The following is a 21,210-nucleotide window of genomic DNA, read 5'->3' as shown; positions in this document are numbered from 1 at the left end:
GCCGCCATGTTTGTTTACAAGTGGATGAGCAGGAGGGAGGGGGAGAGATGTGCATGCGCAGTAACAGGCTCTGGAGCCTCCATCAGTCTCTGCAGGAGGGATTTTAGGAGCCGGGATAAACACTTAGCGGATACAGTGCATCTGCTAACTGGTGTCGTGTAAACGGACCCCCTAAAAGTGTAGAAAGTTTTGCGGATACACTCGAATTCGTTGCCGTGTAAATGGGGCCACAAACAACAACAACAATCATGGTAATAAATCAACTAACTATTAAAAAGAATGAATGAATGAATGAAGACAGGAGCTGGCCACTTTCTTTCCACCATAGACCCACATCAGCATCATAATAGGATTTGTTGAGCTGAGTCACATGATGAGCAGCTGATGATCCACATCTGTAACCTGGATGACCTACATCTCTCAGCATTATTAAAGGCAGTCAGCTCGACTACAGAGAACGCCTCTTCACACACCTCTGAGCACCTATATAGCTGGGACAAAGGGTAAATTGTAAATAAAATCAAAATGCAATGACTTTCAAATCACACCAGCCAGTATTTTATTTACAGTATAACTGAGATAACATAGCAAATTTTGAAACTGAGAAATTTTACAATTTTATCCACAAAATGAGCTCATTTCAAATGCGATGTCTGCTACAGGTCAAACAAAAGTTGGGACAGAAGCCTGATTACCAGGGTGTAGCATCCCCTCTTCTTTTCAACAGAGTGGAGGCGTCTGGGCATTGAGGAGAGTCTTGAGTTGTGTCTTGAGTTCAGCCACTGGAATTTGATCCCACTCTTGTTTAATACAGGCTTCCAGCTGCTGGAGAGTTCTGGGTCTCCTTTGACGGACTTTTGGCTTAATTATGCGCCAAATGTTCCCAATGGGTAAAAGATCAGGACTGCAGGCAGAACAGTTCAGCACACCGACTCATGCTGTTGTAATAGCGGCAGTATGTGGTTTTGCATTATCCTGCTGAAATATGCGAGGCCTTCCTTGGAATAGACGTCGTCTGGAGGGGAGCATGTGTTGTTCGAAAGCCTCTATACACCTTTCAGCATTCATGGTGCTTTTTTAAAACTACGAGTGTTCCACACCATAAGCACTAATGCATCCCAGACCAACAGAGGCTTTTGAACTGAACGCTGATCACAGGAGGGGTGGACTTTCTCCTCTTTAGCCCGGAGAACATGACGCCCATGATTTCCAACAAGAATTTAAAGTTTGGACTCGTCTGTCCACAGGACACTTTGCCACATTGCTGCAGTCCGTTTTAAATGAGCCTTGGCCCACAGAACCCGGCGGCGCCCCTGGATGATGCTCAACAATGGCTTCCTTTTTGCATGATAGAGTTTTAGGTGACATCTGTGGATGGCCCGGCAGACTGTGTTGACAGACAGTGGTTTCTGGAAGTATTCCTGGGCCCATTCACTAATGTCAACGACAGAATCATGCCGGTGAGCGATGCAGCGGCGTCTGAGGGGCCCGAAGATCACGTTTTGGGCCTTTTCCTTTACACACAGAGATTTTTCCAGTATCTTCTGATGATGGTATGCACTGTCGATGATCAGACCTTCAAAGCCTTTTGCAATTTGACGTTGAGGAACATTGTTTTTAAAGTATTCCACAATTTTTTTACGCAAGCCTTCACTGGTTGGAGAACCTCTGGCCATCTTTATTCCTGAGAGACTGAGCCTCTCTAAGACGTCTCTTTTATAGCCAATCATGTTACGCCTGATGCCAGTTAACTTAATTACTTGCTAGATGTTCTTTCAGCTGATTTTCTTATATATTAACTGCTTTTTCAGCCCTTTTTTGTGCCTGTCTCCCAACTTTTTTGAGACCTGTTGCAGCTTGAACATTTAAAAAAAGGGAATTTTGTGGATAAAAATGTCAAATGTCTGAGTTTCAACATTTGAAATGTTTTCTATGTTCTATTGTAAATAACATATTGGCTCATATGACCTGAAAGGCATTGCATTTTGATTTTATTCGCAATTTACATTTTGTCCCAACTATTTCGGAATTGGGATTGTAGTACCCATAAGTAGAGTATTTTTGCAGTTGCAGGAGAAAGCATTTGACAATTCATACGGACACAATTCAGACTGTTTATAAACATCTCACCACCTTGTTGTACACCTCTGAACACATCTTTATACACCTCTGAACACATCTTTATACACCTCTTTATAAACCTCTGAAAACGTCTTCATACACCTCAAAACACCTACATCATTATATACATCTCTGAACACCTATTTACTGTATAAACATCTGCAAACACATTCGAGCACCTATGAAAATGTACACGTCTTTGCACACCTCACTGTACACCTCGTTGTACCTCTTTGCCCAGTACACCTTCCTGTACCTCTTTGTACACCAGACTATATTCTCATCTCTGAACTCACAGGAGAAGTTTAACCACACTTCTGTTTTTTGCTGCATCCGAGAGTGAGATAACAACATAATTAGTGCAAAAAAAGATCAGTGACCGATGGAAACAATACTGTGGTCTTGTTGACATATAGTAGAATGTATTTTGACGGTGACTAGTAAGGAGACGGACATTTAACCATTTCGGCGACTCTTCCCTCAAATCTCTAACATGGCAAAAATCTGCTTTTTTAGTTTTTTCCCAGTGAGACAGAGAAATATCATGATGATTTGCTGATATTCAAACTAAACTGTTTTTGTTCTACTTGATTTGAGTGAATCTACGTAGTTTGCCACATGAGGGCCTCCAGCATTCACTGGAACAGTTCACTGCCGAGTGTGAAGCGGTTGGGATGTGCATCAGCACCTCCAAATCTGAGTCCACGGTCCGACCACGGAAAAGGATGGCATGGCCTCTCCAGGTAGGGGGGTGGACCTTCCCCAGGTGGAGGAGTTCAAGTAACTTGATGTCTCACGAGTGATGAGAGAAGGGGTCGTGTGATTGGCCAGGCGGCTGCATTAATGCAGTCACTGTACCGGACCGTTGAGAATCTGAGAGGAGCTGAGCCATGAAGCAAAGTTCTTCGTTTATGAGTCGGTCTACATCCTACTCACCTATGGTCATGAACTTTGGGTCATGATGGAAAGTACGAGATTGTGGTTACAAGCACCAAAATTTTCTCCAGAGGTTGGCGGGCGACATTCTTCGTGAACGAATGAGGAGCTCAGCCATCCGGCTGCTACTCCTCCACATTTGAGGAGCCAGTTGAGGTGGTTCAGGCATCTGATTAGGACGCCCCCTGGTCGCCTCCCTCGAGAGGTTTACCAGGCAGGTACAACTGGGAGTCGGCCCCGGAGACGGCCCAGGACTTGCTGGAAAGATTATATCTGTGGCTTGGTCTGGGAGTGGCTCAGGGTTCCCCCAGAAGAACTAGAGGAAGTTGTAGAGACATAGAGATGTCTGGGCTTCTTTGCCCTCGGTACTGCCACCGCAACCCAATCAGATCAAGCGGTTAAGGAGATGGATGGTAGATAGTTTATCTGAACATTGTTTTTCAGCAGGGATCTATAGCTTTTGGTACATTCTGGCTGTTTGTCTGTGCAGGCCATCACAGCAGAAAGGTTTTTGTTGAGTTTCCAGGATCATCAAACACAAACTGCCTGACAGGCTGCACAGAGTGATCAGAGAGGAAAAGCAGTCTCGGGTGGCTTTATTAAAAAAAACTGCCTCGTAACTCGTCCTTCACACACACTAAGAGACTGTACCCAGAGACAAAGACATGTGGTCAGATTGCAGGACTGTGTGAGAGCAGACTACAGAGAAACTGTAATGAAGTCTCTGACATGGAAAAAAAAAAAAAAAAAAGAGTCAAGTAAATCAGCACATACCTCTTGGAGAAAAGCACCCACAGACTGACATGGACAGAAGTGAAAAATGTTGCCGAAGCACCATATCCTCTTAATACCCGCCATGATGGAGCACTGACCCAGAGAGGATCTAGTGCCCAGCTGTTGTTCTCAACAGGCTGTGTGTGCCTGTCTGCCTGCCTGCCTGTCTGCCTGCCTGCCTGCCCGCCCGTCCGTCTGCCTGTCTGCCTGCCTGCCTACCTGCCCGCCCGTCTGTCTGCCTGTCTGCCTGCCTGCCTGCCTGCCTGCCTGCCTGCCTGCCTGCCTGCCTGCCTGCCTGTCTAAATGTTCAGTCATATTCACACCTCGGTCTGGCCTAAATTTCCCTTGACCTCCGACAGCACATCTGTGAGCAGTGGGTTCCAGTTGCTGTGTGTATGAGGATTTAACCTGCTGCTGATGCCTTTGGCTTCTTTCCAGAAGAAAGCAGGCCTCCATGTTTCCATTCCATCCCTCTGGCATTAACATTCTGCAGTGCACCTCACACTGCCACCATCTCTGTACCCTGCAGATCAATAGAGGAGGACAACACAATCCAAACAGCTCCTTGGAAAACATTTCCTTACAGAGGTACACTGCGTTCATGACTGATGTAGAAAACATCAGGAGGGTTGAAGTACAAGTCTCACACACTGCTTCCTCACAGTGCTGCTCTGCATGTGTCAGGTCTCTGAGGGTACGTCCGAATTGTCCTTCCTGTCTCCTTACAGTATCTATCGAATTTACCTGAACCCCCGAAGTGTTTTGTGTGGCGGCCATGATAAGGACTGTCTGAATTCTCAATAAGCAAAGTAAAGGAGGCTGGTTGTTTCCTTTAGTTCAGGGGTCTCAAACTCAATGTACCCGGGGGCCGCTGGAGGCAGAGTCTGGGCGAGGCAGGGTGAGGCAGGGTGAGGCTGGGCCGCATCAGGGATTCCACAAAAAAAGTTGTACAAAAAAATCCTCAAATGTCATTATTATGAGTTTTAATGATTTCTTCTGAACATGAATGGAACATTGAATGAAGATCATGAACGGCTCTTCTGAACATGATTTCTCTTGCCTACACTTCTTATCACATATCTGAGCCATATGTGGCTTGAGAGAAGAAGCAGTTGAGACTCTCAAAATGTCTAGAACAGGGGTCAGCAAACCACAGTTTTTTGGTCCCTCGAGCTGTGAACCGTCAACTCTCAATTATTACTTATATTTGTGGAAGTCTACTTTCATGATCTACGTATAGTGGAATATGGAACAACATCTTGAAAGAACAGTAAATCACATCAGTAGCTCTCTTTAAGATAGTTATCTGTTTTTATTTGTTTTTAATGTGAAGCACTTTGTGACTCTGTGTCTGTGAAAAGCACTATAGAAATAAAATTTACTTACTTACTTACTTATTCTCTAGTGAAATCTGTGAATGGTATAAGCTTTGACTTTGTCACTCACTAATTACTCAGAGCACCATGGCAGGAGGACACCCCACACAAAACCCTCTTCACTCCTGGTTGCTCACCCACAACTAACAAACCAAACTAAACTAGATGAATTAACTAACTCCATGAACAAAGCAACAGAAACACAACACAACACAATCATTACCAATGCTACAAACCTAAAATAACCCCGAGCAACAGCTAAAATGTGACGTACAGAAACTCCCATGATGCACTGCAGCGATCCGCTCCGCAATTGCTGCAGTGCATCATGGGAGTTTCTGTCCGTCGTGTTTTAGATGTAATTATTGGGGCTTATATTAGGTTTATTTGCAGATTGGTGGAAAAGATGTACTTAGCGAGCCAATTCCCAATGTTGTCCACCGTAAGAGCAAAACTATTGTCCACTGAACTTATACTACTTGCAAAAGATGTCTTATGTCCCGTGCTTCCAGCCAACAAACCTTTAAAGTACATGAACTTACTCAAGAAAGTAAACACAACGTCACAACATTTACTCTACTTCGTGCGTTGGAGGTCCACTTCAATCGCGGGCCGCAATAACCTTATAGTTTCACAGCAAGGTGCGGGCCACAAAATATCGTCTCGCGGGCCGCAAATGGCCAATGAAGCCTCCTAACACCTTTCACTAACTCCTTTAGGAAGCCTCCAAACACCTTTCCTTAACCCTGTGACGTCATCCAGGGGTTAAGGTAAAGTCCATAGATAAGGAGATAGGAGGAACTGTTCGGACGTACCCTGAGTCTGCGTCTGCCCCGTGCGTCTCACGTCACGTTCCCAATTATCCTACTCTTTTGGGGCACCTGCTGTCTCCCGTCCTCCCCTGTGTATTTAAACCGCTCTCCCTCTCTTGTCTGTGTCAATTCATCTCGTCTCATTCCACCCCGACACCCCAGCATTATCCCTGTGTTCCCTGGACTCAAGTTAGTGGTTTCTGTATCCCTGCTCTCTTTTTGGATTTTTACCCCCTGGACAATTTATCAAATTTTTATGGAACTTGTGAGTCTGCTTTTGGGTCCAGCTACGCCTCGGGACAGAGAGACTGCCGTTCTGCGATGGGGATGAGCATCAGCATGCAGTACTGCAGGATGACACCACACCGGCATATGAAGCAGACAGGGTTGCAGCAGAATTTAAGAGTTCCTGTCCACCACCAATCCAGTCTCACTCTTGGATGAGATTATATGAGGGCTGGGCTTGAGAAGATGGATTATTTCCTGGCTGTCATTAGTCTCAGACTATTCCTCAAGGTTTCAGCCTGTTTCAGTCCTTTCAGTCATCTTCAGCCCACTCTTTAAGTCTATTTTAGCTTATTTCAGTCTGTTTCAGTCTGTTAATGTTTCAGTCTGTTTCTTTTTCACCCTTCTTCACTTTGTTTCAGTATTTTTCAGTCAGTTCCAACCTCTTTCAATCTATTTCTGTTTCAGCCAGCTTCAGTCCATTTCAGTGCTGCTGAAAGCAGCCGAAAGCCAACAATAGTAAGTAACCCCTTCCTGTCCGAGAGCTCTACCGAAAAACAAATATGAAAAATAAACAGCCGAAAAAACCCATGATTTAGTTCCTTCAGTGGTGTGGAGATGGTACAGCTTCACTTGCAGATCACTCCTCTATTTATATAAAGGCTGTGTGAGCCACAGACAGTCGCATGACAAAAACTTGTTCAGCACCTGATAAAAAAAACACGCCCCGGAGTGAGATCAGCGTGTTGCATTGTGGGCCGAGCAGGAAAATGATGCTCCAACTAAAAGACGACCACCTCCGAAGCAAGTAACACTATCAGCTTCATTTTCAGGTGGTGTCCCTTATGAAAAGGCCGAAGCGATGTGGAAAAGCATCCTGGATAGAGTGGCATCCATGTCGCTACGGACACGGTTCCTTTATACACAGCCGGAAAAACTTTACAAATGCAATGTGACTGAAACAAGATGAAATAGAATTTGTGTTGCTTCAGGGAGACGTCTTTTACCAGCTTCATTTAACAAAGGTTAAAGTTTTGCACTTTAGTTTTCAATTTTTGTTAAAGAAGATGCCAAAACTTTATTATAATAATTCATTCTAGTGTCTTTTTTTTGTTTTTAGTTGTAGAACCCCCAAAACAATCCACATTGAAAGTCCAGTTTTCATTTTAAAAACTCTGGATTTTGAGCCAAAGCCCTACAACATATTGAACAATGACATTAAATACAGTGGACTATTAATCAATAACATCAGTGATCACCGACCAGTGTAAATGGACTTCACTTATATAGCACCTTCCAACTGTGAGAGCGCTTTTCATGGTTAATCACATTTACGCAGCAATGGCGGCTGCGGCTGTTCAGTGTCTGCTTGCTGAAGGGCACTAAACCCTGGTGGACACGGGAATCAAAGCGGCAACCTTGGGATTGGGAGACGAACGCTCTACCAACCAAGGCATGCCGTCCCATTGTATGACAACTCCAGAAAAACATCACAGAACAAGAGTCACAGATGAGGAAGGACAGAAGAAACCATGAATGTGATAAACTGACTGAACAGCACTAAACAGGGAGACTGGATATAAAGAAAAAGATATAGACAATACATTGAACACTTTCCTGGAATATTCACATCATCATATAATAGAGAAATTATCCAATAAAACCGTAAAATAGCTGATCTCTAATCACCTCTTTTTTATCATATTGTATGTATTCATTTTTTTTTCCATTTTATGAGAAAATGCACAAATGTAATGAGGAGCGTCTCCTGAAGTTGTATGTTATTTCTGTATATTCAATTAAAAAAAGTTCCTCCCAAAAAAAGAAGAAGAAACTTGACAAAGAATTCATCAAACAGAAAACTAAAGAAGCAGAAGATAAATATAAAAAAATAAGAATTATTTAAACAAAATTATAAAGGTATGTAGAAAGAAATATGAAAGTAAAATATTAAATACTGATTAAAACAATACAAAAGAAATATGGGACATATTAAACAGTATTATCAAAAATGATGCTAGACAACAAAGTTATCCTATTGATATTATTATTATATTGATAATAAAAAATTAAAGAGGACAAGACCGAAGCAGTTGGTAATAGTTTGAACAACTTTTTTGTAAATGTAGGACTGGCAGAGCGTATCCCTGATGATTGAAGTGATGATTCTATATACAAGAATCACAGCTCCATGTTGCTCACAGCAGCAGAGGAAAACTAAATACGAGATATTGTAAATAAATTGAAATGCAAAACATCTACTCATTGTAATGGAGCAGACATTAAAATTGTGAGAATGGTCATTGAGAGGATTTCAGTGCTTCCAACATACATTTGTAAAGTATCATTGAAAACTGGTACATTTCAGAAAAACATTAAATAGCCAAAGTGGTGCCACTGTATGAAATTGGGAATAAACACCACTTTACAAATGACAGGCCTGTTTCTTTGCTTACGCGATTCTCAAAAACTCTATGAACGATTCACATAGATAAACATAACCTACTTTCTGAAGGTCAATGTGGATTCAGGTCAAATAGTTCAACATCATTTGTGTGAATAGAATCAATTGAGGAAATTACAAACACTATAGATAAAAACCAGTATGCAGTAGGAGTATTTATCCATCTCAAAAAAGACTTTGACACAATAAACCCACATATTAATCACTAAGTTGGAATGGTATGAGATTGCACTGGGTGAAAAGCTACTTAATAGAGAGGAAACGATTTTTGAAATTGGGACATTAGTCATTGTACTTGCTTGTGGACATTACTTGTTGTGTCCCCCAGAGGTCAGTATTCAGTCCAAAACTGTTTTTTTTGCTATATATAAATGACATTACCAATATATCAGTAGGAATCAAATTAGTTTTCTACCTGGATGACACAAATATTGTTTGTTTGAGGGGGTTATTTACAGAAGATACTGGGAATTATGAGTTGTGAAATGTGCAAAATAAAAAAGTGGTTTAACATAAATAAATTAGTACTAAACTTCAGTAAAATTAAAACTAAATTTAGGTTATTAGGCTACAGTGAAAGGGATACATATGCACAGTTAAAGGTAGATGGTGTGGAAATTGACAGCAAGTTTCTTGGTGTTATAATTGATAATAAAATAAATTAGAAAACTCATAAAACACAATAAAAATAAAAATATCAAGAAGATTTTCACTAATCAATAAAGTAAAATACACTACAAATCACTCCACATTTCATACTGTTCCTGGTTTGATTTATTTTAAATTACTGTGTAGAGGTTTGAGGCGACACATATAAATGTTCTCTACAAATTGCTCCACGAAAAAAGCAATAAGGATAATTCCTAAAACTGGTAATAGAGATTATACAAATGCACTCTTCTTAAAATCTAAAATCATAAAGTTCACTGACCTGGTACATTATCAAATAATACAAATGATGAGCAAAGCAATAAACAATAAACTTTCTGTAAATATTCAGAACTTGTTTTTCCAACAGAGATGGGGGTTATAATTGGAGAGGGGATTTAAAAACTAAAAGTAAAAACACTAAAGTAATTTTGTCTTTCGATTGGTGGAGTGAGATTGTGTAGCAGTAAAAGTGATACAAAAAAAAAAGTATTTCACGAAGTACAGGGAAGAGGATAGGCACAGGTATAACATATTTTTTTTGGTGTGTGTGTATCTTTGTTATGAATTTACTATTGTGTTTGTAACTATGGACATAAATAACTATGGGACATGGGTTTTGAATGAGTGAAGGTCGAGATGGAGAGGTGGGAGGCTAGAAAATGGATTTCACTTGTATAGCAGTTTTCGGAAGCCACCGCCATGCAAGGCACCTCATCCATCCATTGGAACAATTTGGGTTTCAGCCTCTCAAGGACACTTTCACATCTGCAGATGGGAATTGAACCTGCAACCCTCCAATTGGGAGACCACCGCTCTACCAATTGAGTCACAGGAGTAAATAATTTTATGCTTCAGGCTACTTCTTTTCAGATATGTTGGGTCATTATTTCTTGATTTGTTTGTTTTTGTTTTTGTCCAAAATTAACTTTCATAAACAGAAACAACATAGTTTAAACTGTTTTAGCTGTTTCAACAAATCCTGTTATTTCATTTCCAACTATTTTAGCAGTTTTTCCTTTCTTTCCCCCAAATAGATCTTCTAGTGATTTGTTTTAGTCAAACTTTTTTTTATGCATTTTGGCTTTTTACTGCAGTCCAAGCTATTTTGACTGTTTTACTTTTAACCAGCATATAGAGCCTCTTTAAAAACATAATCTGGTAAAAAATCTGATCAAATGTTTCATTTGAATATAATTAAGTGAAATATTCATGGGGCCACGACAGAGCGTCACGACAGGCGAGGTTAACAGCCACTACAAAGGAGCTGTGAAGCCACTATAGAGGAGCTGTAACACCATAACAGAGGGGCTTCAAGGCTGAATTATTCCTCCTACATGGACGTGATGAGACACAGAATCCACACGAGAGAACGAGTGTGACATTTATCCCAAGAGCAGTTCCGACTCACGCACTGCAGGGGGCAGTGCATCACAGACAGACGTCCCCGGTAGTACTAAATTGGGGTAGAAGAAGAAGTAGACTTCTTCTACTCTTTGACACCAGGGTGATCCTGCAAGTGTGTGTGTGTATCTTTGTTATAAAAAAAAATATCTAGAAAAGAATGTAAAACTAAGTTGTATCTGTGTTTCATTTATAAATGAGACATTAACTCCAAAACATCTGGCTGAACAGCCTATAAAGCGGTTGGTAAATTTAAAATTTTGGGATAATCGCTGATCCCGTGTGTGCTTGGGGGCTCAGGCACCCACTGAACAGGTTGGGCATCCACTGGGGGATAATCCATCATTTCTTTAAAAGCTTTGTATGGAAACGTATTGAATTCACATGAAAAAATCTAAATCCAGTCTGTTTTTCTGAATTAATGAGATAGTTATCTCATCATTATGAGAAAAAAAATTATTACAAAACATTTTTTGCCAGTTTTTCTGAATTTATGAGATAATGGGTTTTCTGAAAAAACAAAAAATCTGTTCTGTTTTTCTGAATTTATGGGATAATTATCTCATAATTTTGACATAATTATCTCATATTTATGAGAAAAAATTTCTTATAAAAAAAGTTTGGCCGTTTTTCTGAATTTATGAGCTAATATTTTCTGAAAAAATAAAACATTGGTTCTGTTTTTCTGAATTTATTAGATAATGATCTCATATTTATGAGATAATTATGAGGCAGGAGCTCTTTACCTGTATGCTGCACTGCTGAAAATCAGTCAGACTGTAACCGTGCATGATTCAAAGCCAACAGGGTCAACATGTCAGGTATTTACATTACATGTAAATATTGTGTCAGGAATAGTGATGGGCAAAGCAGTTCTTTTGATGTTACTGAAACATTAGAACTAGTTCATAAAACAGATTTGTTTAAAAGATTCATTCACCAAATCAGTGCTTAGTGGAAGGAGCCTCTACTATGTACCACAGTACATTCAGCATCGCATTAAGTTTTTTTAGCCATAAAAATGTGGGGCCTGGATTCTGATACCAACATCTTCGAAGGCGATTCCAATGACTCAGTTGCACTCCATGGGGATCCAGAATTTTCAGCAGCTGCCGGAGTGTCTCTTGTGTAACTACAAAACCTGCCTGAATACATTTCAGATGCATAATTGTATACCTGTGAAGGATACCATATCTGCCCAGTTGTTCCTGGACAAACATTGCAAAATCCAACAGATCCAAGTGGTGTTTATGTCTAAACAGCCAGAGATTCGAGAGGCGTCTGGCTGCAGGACCTCCACTCTCAGGCATTTCCACTGTAAGGCTCCCTCCACTGTCAGACAGGAAATGACGACACATTTAACCCGAAGGCGCAGGCGCGACCTACATAGTGGTAAGTTGCTACTTTTACATTTCCCGAAAAAGTTATGAATGTTTGGTTTCTTGGGTGTGTTCGCCGTTGATATGCCTGCCGTAAACTAACATACTGTATATTGATGATTCAAATAACAGCGTGGTACACCAGTGGTTTTGAATTGTCACATTTTATTTTGAATGAGCACTTCCTGTCTGACAGTAGCAGCCAGACAGTATCTCCTAATGTCTCAAAGCCAAATGGAAATAAAACTGTATTAAACAAGAGTTGGGGGTATGCCTATTTCCAACAGAGGTCTAGCAGAGCTTCTGCTTTGAGTAAGATGCACCACTGCCCCATTAATGCAGAAAAACACAGCCTTTTTTTTTTTTCTTCAGGAAACCATTATCTCATAAATTCATAAAAACAGAGCCTAACTTTTTTTTGTAATTTCTTTGTCATAATTATGAGATAATTATCTCATAAATTCATAAAAACAGAACCTATTTTGAATTTTTTCAGAAAAAGTGATCTCATAAATTCATAAAAACTGAGCCCAATTTTTTTTATAATACATTTTTTCTCATAATTATGAGATAATTATCTCATTAATTCAGAAAAACAGAGTTGATTTAATTTTTTCATGTGAATGTAATACGCTTCTGTAGCTTTTTATTAGCGTTATCACTTTTTTTTTTAACAACAAAACAAAATGTGTAATAAGCGAATGGATTGAAAAGTAAGAGGATCGTTCAACGTAATGCATGTTGGGGACAAGAAAAATAAACATTATTGAACCAATTGAGCCCAATCTGTTTCTACATCCAAACTAAATTCCATGATTGTCCCTTGTCCCTTCCCACCCATTAATAAAAACATAACTCAAGACACAACTAGATAAGAAACACAAATAAATAAATAAAAAAACAGAATTGGACGGGAAAACTAAGACGTAAACAGTTAAGTAAGAGAGAAAATAAAAGAAAACAACGGAAGGAGACATACAGAAAAAATAGAGGCGGTAAGGGGAGGGGAGGCATCGAGTTAGTTTCTGGGTGAAGAGTAATGTTGGATTTGTGTTTTATAAAAGGTCGTGGATAAAAGAATTTGAATTCTTGAAAGAACTGTCAGCTTGTTTTTGGACTCAAATCAGGACCGACCAACACAGCAGCCAGGAACTCTACCTCTCGGTTGCAGTGACTGCATGGGAGATGGGCAGTTGTAAAAGCTTTTTGACTTGAAATCACTCGGTTAAATCTTTTCTATGAAACTGCTGCTGGCTCGAATTACATTTTCCCTCCATTGATGTCTGACATTGAAGCACGCCGGCCAAACATAGAAATCAGCGCCTATGAGTCAATTCTTGTGTTTTCAGTGTCCCTGGGGTTGGCTTTCTCCTTTTCTATGTTTTCTAGTGTCTTTAAAACCAAATCTCCACTCCTCCTCGTCTTCAGCGCCACCTTTCTTTAAGCGCATCTCTGTTGGCAGAGTTAGAACAGGAAGCAGAGAGAAGGAGCGACAGGGCGAGAGGGCGAGAGGGCATAGCTGCTGAAATGATGTCATTCAGCCAGGCAGAACCTGCCGACACGCCAAGCATAAAACAGCCTTTACATGGACGACAGGGGAACTGAAGCGGCTCTACAGAGGAGATGTCGTACCACTACTGAGGAACTGTAGGGTCACTACAGAGGAGCTGGTGTGCCAATACAGAGGGGCTTTGGAGCTACGACAGAGCAGCTGTAGAGCCTGACCAAGTGTCAAGCCACTACAGAGGAGCTGTAAAGCCTCTACACAGGGGCTGGAGACATGAGATAGCACTATAGATGAGTTGTGGCACAACTATAGAGCTGCTTTGAAGCCAGGACTGAGGAGCGTCACTTAACAACAACAACTGCAGAAGTTACTGATGTTATTTCATTTATTCAGGCAACATGATAGATTTCTCAAACACGAGTCTTATACTCCGTTTTTATATTCTCCAACTCGCCTCCATTTTTGGTGTTTTTCTGTGGCAGAGTTCCAGCGCCACCTAAAGGCCTCGCCAGAGGCGCCGCCAGCCGGAATCCTGTACGCAACGTGCGTACAATTATTTTGAAGGTGTGAAAAAAATAGTAATGTTAAGGGAGTGGCGGGCCATCAGGGCTCAAGGCCTTTTCTGTAGACCTTGCAGGCCTAAGGGCTGTAGAGTCACTCCAGAGGGGCTGCTGAGACACTCCAGAGGGGCTGTTGTGACACTCCAGGGGGGCTGTAGAGTAACTCCAGGGGGGCTGTTGTGACGCTCCAGAGGGGCTGCTGTGACACTCCAGAGGGGCTGTGGAGTCAATCCAGAGGGGCTGTGGAGTCACTCCAGAGAGGCTGTTGTGACACTCCAGAGGGGCTGTGGTGTCACTCCAGAGGGGCTGTGGTGTCACTCCAGAGGGGCTGTAGAGACATATGTGGCTACACAGTTGCAGGATAAGCAGCTCTGGGTTATAAAATCATGCCGCCTCCATCCCCTCCATTTCTTTGCAGCCTTCCTATTACAGGACAATCATTCACATCATGACTGAGTTACACAATTATTCCTCTACAAGAAAGGGAAAGAATCCCTGTTTGCTGAGCAACGACCAGTAAGTCATCAACAGTTCCCAGAACTTCTCTGAGCTGAGGAGTGAATAAAACAGTGCTGATGCAATAACAGGCTCATGTTCACACACTGAGTACATCATTCAGCTGCTCACTGCAGGAAGTACTTTTTCCTTTCTCAGATTCTTTAAATTCTTCTTTTGCAACAAACCCCATTTATAGCAAATGGTCCAAAAACTTCCCACGGCTTCCACTTCTGGAAAAGTCAGTTTCTCACCAACTGTCCTTCACTGAAACGTGAGCTGGGCCTCCTCATAACCACGGCAAAAACTAAATAAGGGATTTAGTCACACTCACTGTCGTATTGATAAAAACAAAAACAACACTTTGCAAACTTCAAATTAAAATAGATCTCACATTAGTGTTTGGACTGAATCAGTTTGTGTTTCCCTGTTTTCTATTTAATGTGTGACGCACACACACACACACACACACACACACACACACACACACACACACACACACACACACACACACACACACACACACACACACACACACACACACACACACACACACACACACACACACACACACACACACACACAGTCTGTGATGACGACTGAGGACTGGATACGTCTGGACATGTGAACCAGCATGTATCCTCCATCACACAGAGCCACAGTCACACCAACACCAAAGGATTATGGGATATATTGACCGTCTCATCAACCAACAACTGCAACCTGAGGCCAGCAGATAAGCAGGCTTGGATTCCTGCCCTCATCAACACCAATCTACTAGTAGTGTAACAACACATCACTACGTCGATTCATTCATTAATGATACTATTACATCGGTGCACAATAACATCAATTCACATCGTCATCTTTAAGATACGCCTTTATTTTGAAATTCGCGTAGCACGTCTGTACAGCGGTGTCACCATTTCCTGCGCACTCTCGCCGCCTTCACCCAACGTGCACGCCGCTGTCACGGCTAGCGCGAGCGGCCCAAAAAAGGACGACGTACGCTCACCTCCTGGAAATAAATCGGCGGGATGGAAGGATTTCTGATTCCGACGGGAAGACGGCTGAACAGACAAAACTCACTCCATATGCAAACATTGTCAGTGTGAGTTAAAATACTCAGGAAACACAATAAACTGGGCACCTAAAGAAGAAGCACGGGCTCGACGCGCATGCTAGCTCCGCCATAACCGTGTCTGATGTCACGGCGGCTTTGACCAGTTTCTTTACTAAAACGCTGAGCAGCGACTGGAAAAGAGCGATGAGGGTCGCAGGAGACATTTTATATTTCATTTGTAAAGATATGAGACCTCACAGTGTTGCACCCCTACCCTTTACTTAATGCCTGATACCTGAAAGACCTTAGAAATAAAATAGTCAAATCATGTTTCAGTAGTTTTTTGTGAGCTGATATGAATGTGAACGATTGTGTGAGACGGGCTCATGACATCCCATCATATCGATCGCAGGCTGGTGAATCAAATCGAATGGAAATCGTATCGTGACAGGCTTTGTGACGTCGGCAAACATGGTATCGTCGTCCAAACATATCGACACCGTATCGTGTGGTGATTCACACCTCTACAATCTACCCACTGTTAATGTTCTGTCCAGTGCTAATGCGCTGTACACGTGTAACTCAGTATAACCTGCTGATTAAACAAGTTTAAGAGATTCTTCATGTTTCTCTTTGAGAAGCCGTGATGTGAAACATAAACAATTAGCAGCGTCTCTGTCACGGCTCCTGTTCGCAGGCCCAGGAAATGAACGTTTGATTCTTAATTACATCAGTGGTACAAAGTGAGGTAAAACTTCCTGTAAGAACTCCGCCTGATGAGAAGAGGCACATGGATGCAGCGATATCCAACTACTGAAACGCTTTTCAAGCTGCGTTTTGACCAAAACTACAACCTCCAGTACCAGGTCCATCTCTTCAAGGAACCACAATGTTCCTGTGCTCATTGTTTTTACTGACGTCTCGGCAGTATTCCACCTACAGACTGAGTAAACAATGAACTGGACTATAACTATAACTATAACTATAACTATAACTATAACTATAACTATAACTACAACCAAACAGTAGGGTGAGACATAGAGGTTCCTAACAGCTCTGGCAGTGGAAAGAAGTCATCATCCAAAATGTTCCAGTCCAATATTTCATCACAACGGAGAGACGTGAAGACAAACAGTCAAGTTTTTAAACATGGAGGCAAAATACAATACGAAGAGAAGTAATCCACTTTAAAATGTTCAGTACTGCAGGCCACACCTGCAACTTTACTCAAGTACAACCACCAAGATTCAAACGTAAAACCACAACTAAACTCTGTGTGTGTGTGTGTGTGTGTGTGTGTGTGTGTGTGTGTGTGTGTGTGTGTGTGTGTGTGTGTGTGTGTGTGTGTGTGTGTGTGTGTGTGTGTGTGTGTGTGTGTGTGTGTGTGTGTGTGTGTGTTGGGTGTGGATAGCTGGGGATCACTCGGAGTGTTCTCATGCAGAAAGTATTTGATAGATTGGTTCTTCGGCGGGCCGTGAGGGAGACGTCACCATCGGCTCACTGCAGCAGCCACATAATGATTTCAGATGAAAACACAGTGAGCGCCTGCTCTTTCTCCTACCTCGTCAAAGGTGCTCTCCTCTTTCCTCAGGGCTGCAAAAGAAAACAGGAGACAGACTCAATGTGTTGAAACGTCGCACAACAACAATACAGAGAACTTTAAAAACAAACAAACAAACAAACATCGTCTCATTCTGATGGAATGTTGGTTCAGTTATTTCATGACAACATATTCAACTGGGACAAACATCATCCACCATAAACAAAGACTAAATACCTGCATGCTTTCATGTCACTGAGAACTTAAGTCATACAAGACGAAGTCTCACGTTTCCCATTGGCCCATTTTATCTGTTGAAACTCTGTCACTGTTATTATTGACAGAAGCTGAGGAAACAGGAAGCCAAGAGCAATTTGCTTCTTTTCCAGATAAAATATCCAACGTCTCACTTTCTACCCGATCAAAACAAACCAACACGGAGGCCATTCGACCTGCGTCTTCATTTCATTACTCATCACAGCCTTCTTTTTCTCAGCGCAATCACTTCCTGTTCTGTTCAGCACGTGGCCACATTCTGTTTTTGAGCTGTTTCAGTGCCGAGTCACAGAATGACTGAAGCTTATTCATATTGGTTCTTATGAATGACATTATATTCTTATGAGCTCTTAACAGCTGCATGTTAATGAAGCATAGATAAAAACAACCAGCTTTAAGCAGGATATAAGATGGATAGAAGAGGTCGTATGTGGAAAAAGAAAACCTCTGACGGAGTACATTTCCAGAGTCTCCAGTCAAAGAGAATATATTTTCCTCCACAGGGTACATGCCAGAGAAACAGCTCGTCTGGTGGTTTCACAAACATTCAGTTTGCTGTCTGATCCGGTGGGTTAAGTCATGAGAACGTCTCGTACACAGGCCTGAAAATACCTCATCACTTTTTACAAATCTTTCTTTCTATGATGCTGAAAACTTTTGTTCTTTTGGAAGTGAACTCGTGTGTTTTTATCTTGGTCCAGCTTCGACAACAAAGTGACCCTGAGAGGGGCGAATGCCAAGACAACTGCTTTCCACTGATCCACTGATGGAACATAAGTCAGTGTTGATGGATTGTTTCCCGAGAGCCGGGGTCACCAACCTTTTTCAAACCAAGATCACTTTTCATGTCAGACAAAAAGCAAAGATCTACCATCCAAAATGATTCTTCTTCAAACAATTAATCCAACCATTATTTTGTTAGATTAGCTAAACGATTATTTTTTCAATCATTAATTATTTTCCCATTATTTTATTAATATAGCGTCGCAGTATCGTAAAAATACATTTGTAATACAGTCTCGTTGGTAAAATCTCTCAGAATTCTAAAATAGAATCCAAGCAAGAATTAAGTAATGTAAAATAATAATAACTGTAATAAACAAGTATATGTCACGTTAAAACAACAAGCATTTAATCCCACCAGGATTATCCAGACCGTGTTGAACAGATGCTGGAGCTCGTTATTCTGGAGAACCCAAAATCAAAACTTGTGTGTTGTGATATATTTTTCAATACTACATGAACAGAATATTCCTTTGAAACTTTTAATTACATGGAAAAAAAAGGTTCTGCAGTGCACAAAGCTGGGTCACGGACCGGTACTCATTTAAGCTTCCATTAGTCTGCTTTGAGTTTTATTTTGAAAAACACTTCACTTCTGTCAGCGCTTTTTCCCTTGTTTAACTCCTTCAGGTGTTTTTCCACACATAATTAAGCCACGTTAAAAAAAAAATGTCATCACAGTCCTGCTGGTCAACAAACATGATGTAGCTTCAAACAGTTCAGAAAAGGTGGAGACGCTCTGCTCTATGACCCCTCCAGGATCAAATCTGGGTCCTGGCGCACCTCACCACAAATATAGTTCAAATTAAGATCTATAAATATCTGGTCAACACCAGAGTTTCACTGTGATCTCTCATCTTACCCACTGTTCATTCATTTCAAAAATGATTCCACCAACTAAATAATGTCGAAACGTCCATCAGCTCACCAGGAGAGAGTAAAAGTCAAGACAGGATCCTGTTGATGTTGATGTGTTGACAAACAAACCGGAATGTTTTGCCATCAAACTGTGTGCGTGTGTGTTTAGCTGAGCGACGTCATCTTCAAACATTTGGAGTTTGTGAGATATCAAGGATGCAAAAATATCAACATTTGACCAATTGAGTCCAGAAATAAGCGAAACTTTCTCAAACAGAATCAGAATCACAAGAATCGTTCGTCCATGTTGTGAAACGGATCAGATCGTTTTTCCACTCCGAGTCGAGATCGAGCGAACAAACAGGATCTTATGGGCAGAGCGCCTATTTGGTAGAGCGGTCGTCTCCCAATCAGAAGGTTGCAGGTTCAATTACCATCTCTGCCTGCCTGTATACCGAGGTGTCCTTGGGCAAGACACTGAACCCCGAACTGCCAGTGTGACTGCAGTGTGAGAGTGAGTGGTTGGTGGTGGTCGGAGGGGCCGATGGTGCAGAATGGCAGCCTACGTACTAGTATAGTATATAGTATAATGGCTACGTACGTAGTTTACCACCATCTAGTATGGAGAGAATGAATAATACAATGGAAAGCGCAACATAAAAGCAGTGCATTATTATTATTGCTAATGCTTAGTGATAGTTCAGGAGTTTCCATGAGTGCCATGATATCAACCAACCAGAGGACGTTCCACGAGATTTAAATGGAATCAGTGGAATGACGGATTTCCTTCAGAAAGGTACTTACAACGTATTAGAGATGTACATGTACAACTACATGTACAACTACATGTACAACTAGGACCTAAAAATGTAGATTTTTCCGGCGTTGGTTCTGGTAGAGTAACTTTAAAGTAACATAAGGCTGTTTATGTTTTAACGTCGACCCAGACAGAAGTGTAGTATCCAGGTATTCCTGTACAGAGCCTGCATGTGGGTTTTCTACCACAATGTGAAAGTATGTGTGTGTTTCTGACAGTGACTCTTAGATTTATTACATTTTCCACTTTTGATTCTTGAAAGATTGTTTGTTGAACAAATAAAATAAAATGTTTATGATGCATGTTTTATTGTTTCAGCGTGAAGAAGCTGTCACATTTTTCCATCTTCCATTTTCCCAATCAGACTTTTCTCATCAGATTTTCTCATCAGATTTAATCCATCATGATTTAATCCATCATGATTTTCCCTATTAGAGTTTCCATGTCAGACTTTTCCATTCCTGATGAGGATTTTTTTTATTTTTTTAAGCTTTCAGACCTCAAACTGTGAAAACATCTGAGTCCACAGCTCAGCTTTCTGACAAAGGACCAGAGAAGTACTCACCAATACTCCTGAAACTCTCAGACAAAGTTCTCCTCAACTTTTTCATTTTGCCCCTTTTCTCTGCGGGCTGGGGGGCTGGCATCAGGTCGCACATCGCCTCTGCTCCGGGGGTCTGGACCGGGAGGAGCGGGAGCGGGGATCCGGGGCTCGGGACGCCCTGTGGGGCTTCTTCAGCCGCAGCAAGCCGAGGCTCAGCGGCTTCTCATCAGAGGACCACCCTCGTCTTCAGCTCTTGCGGGAATGCAGCTCCATGTCTGGAGCAGGAAGTCCTCCTGGAGACGCTCCTTCGCTCCGTGAAGCCAAAGCGCGGAGATGCGAGCTCTTTTTGTTCTATCCGCCTCCGGTCAGTCCTCCCAGCTCCACCGCAGTCGAGATGTCATTTTGGGGTGTCTCTCCGGTTTCCTCCCTGGACCCGCCCGAGCTGCGATTCTATTGGAGGAGGAGGCCGTCCGTCACGCGGCGCCGCCCGCCGCGCCGAGGCCGGCAGAGAAGCTCCAACGGCCGGGGGAGAGACGACAGACCCAAACGGCCGGAGCAGACAGTCCCCAGCCGCCATGGTGGGGACACCGGCCGATACAGGGAGAGATAAATTAAGTCAATGTCTTTT

The 21,210-nt window shown here is 41.8% G+C and overlaps 1 protein-coding gene across 1 annotated transcript in view; it reads right to left on the bottom strand.

Moving 5' to 3' along the window:
• cdk14 (cyclin dependent kinase 14) overlaps window positions 1-21,009 on the bottom strand; it is a 109,136-nt gene extending 88,127 nt beyond the window's left edge. Inside the window, exons 1-2 of the mRNA XM_080472581.1 lie at window positions 20,604-21,009; window positions 17,326-17,357 (exon numbers count right to left, since the gene is read on the bottom strand). Coding sequence (XP_080328707.1) covers window positions 17,326-17,357; window positions 20,604-20,697 — 126 coding nt within the window. The 5' untranslated portion in view covers window positions 20,698-21,009. The remainder of the gene's footprint in view (window positions 1-17,325; window positions 17,358-20,603) is intronic.
• Between the last annotated feature and the right edge of the window lie 201 nt (window positions 21,010-21,210).

Source organism: Lipophrys pholis (assembly GCF_963383615.2).
Source record: "Lipophrys pholis genome assembly, chromosome: 9".
Classification (NCBI taxonomy): domain Eukaryota; kingdom Metazoa; phylum Chordata; class Actinopteri; order Blenniiformes; family Blenniidae; genus Lipophrys; species Lipophrys pholis.
This window is presented reverse-complemented; position numbering and strand designations above follow the sequence as displayed.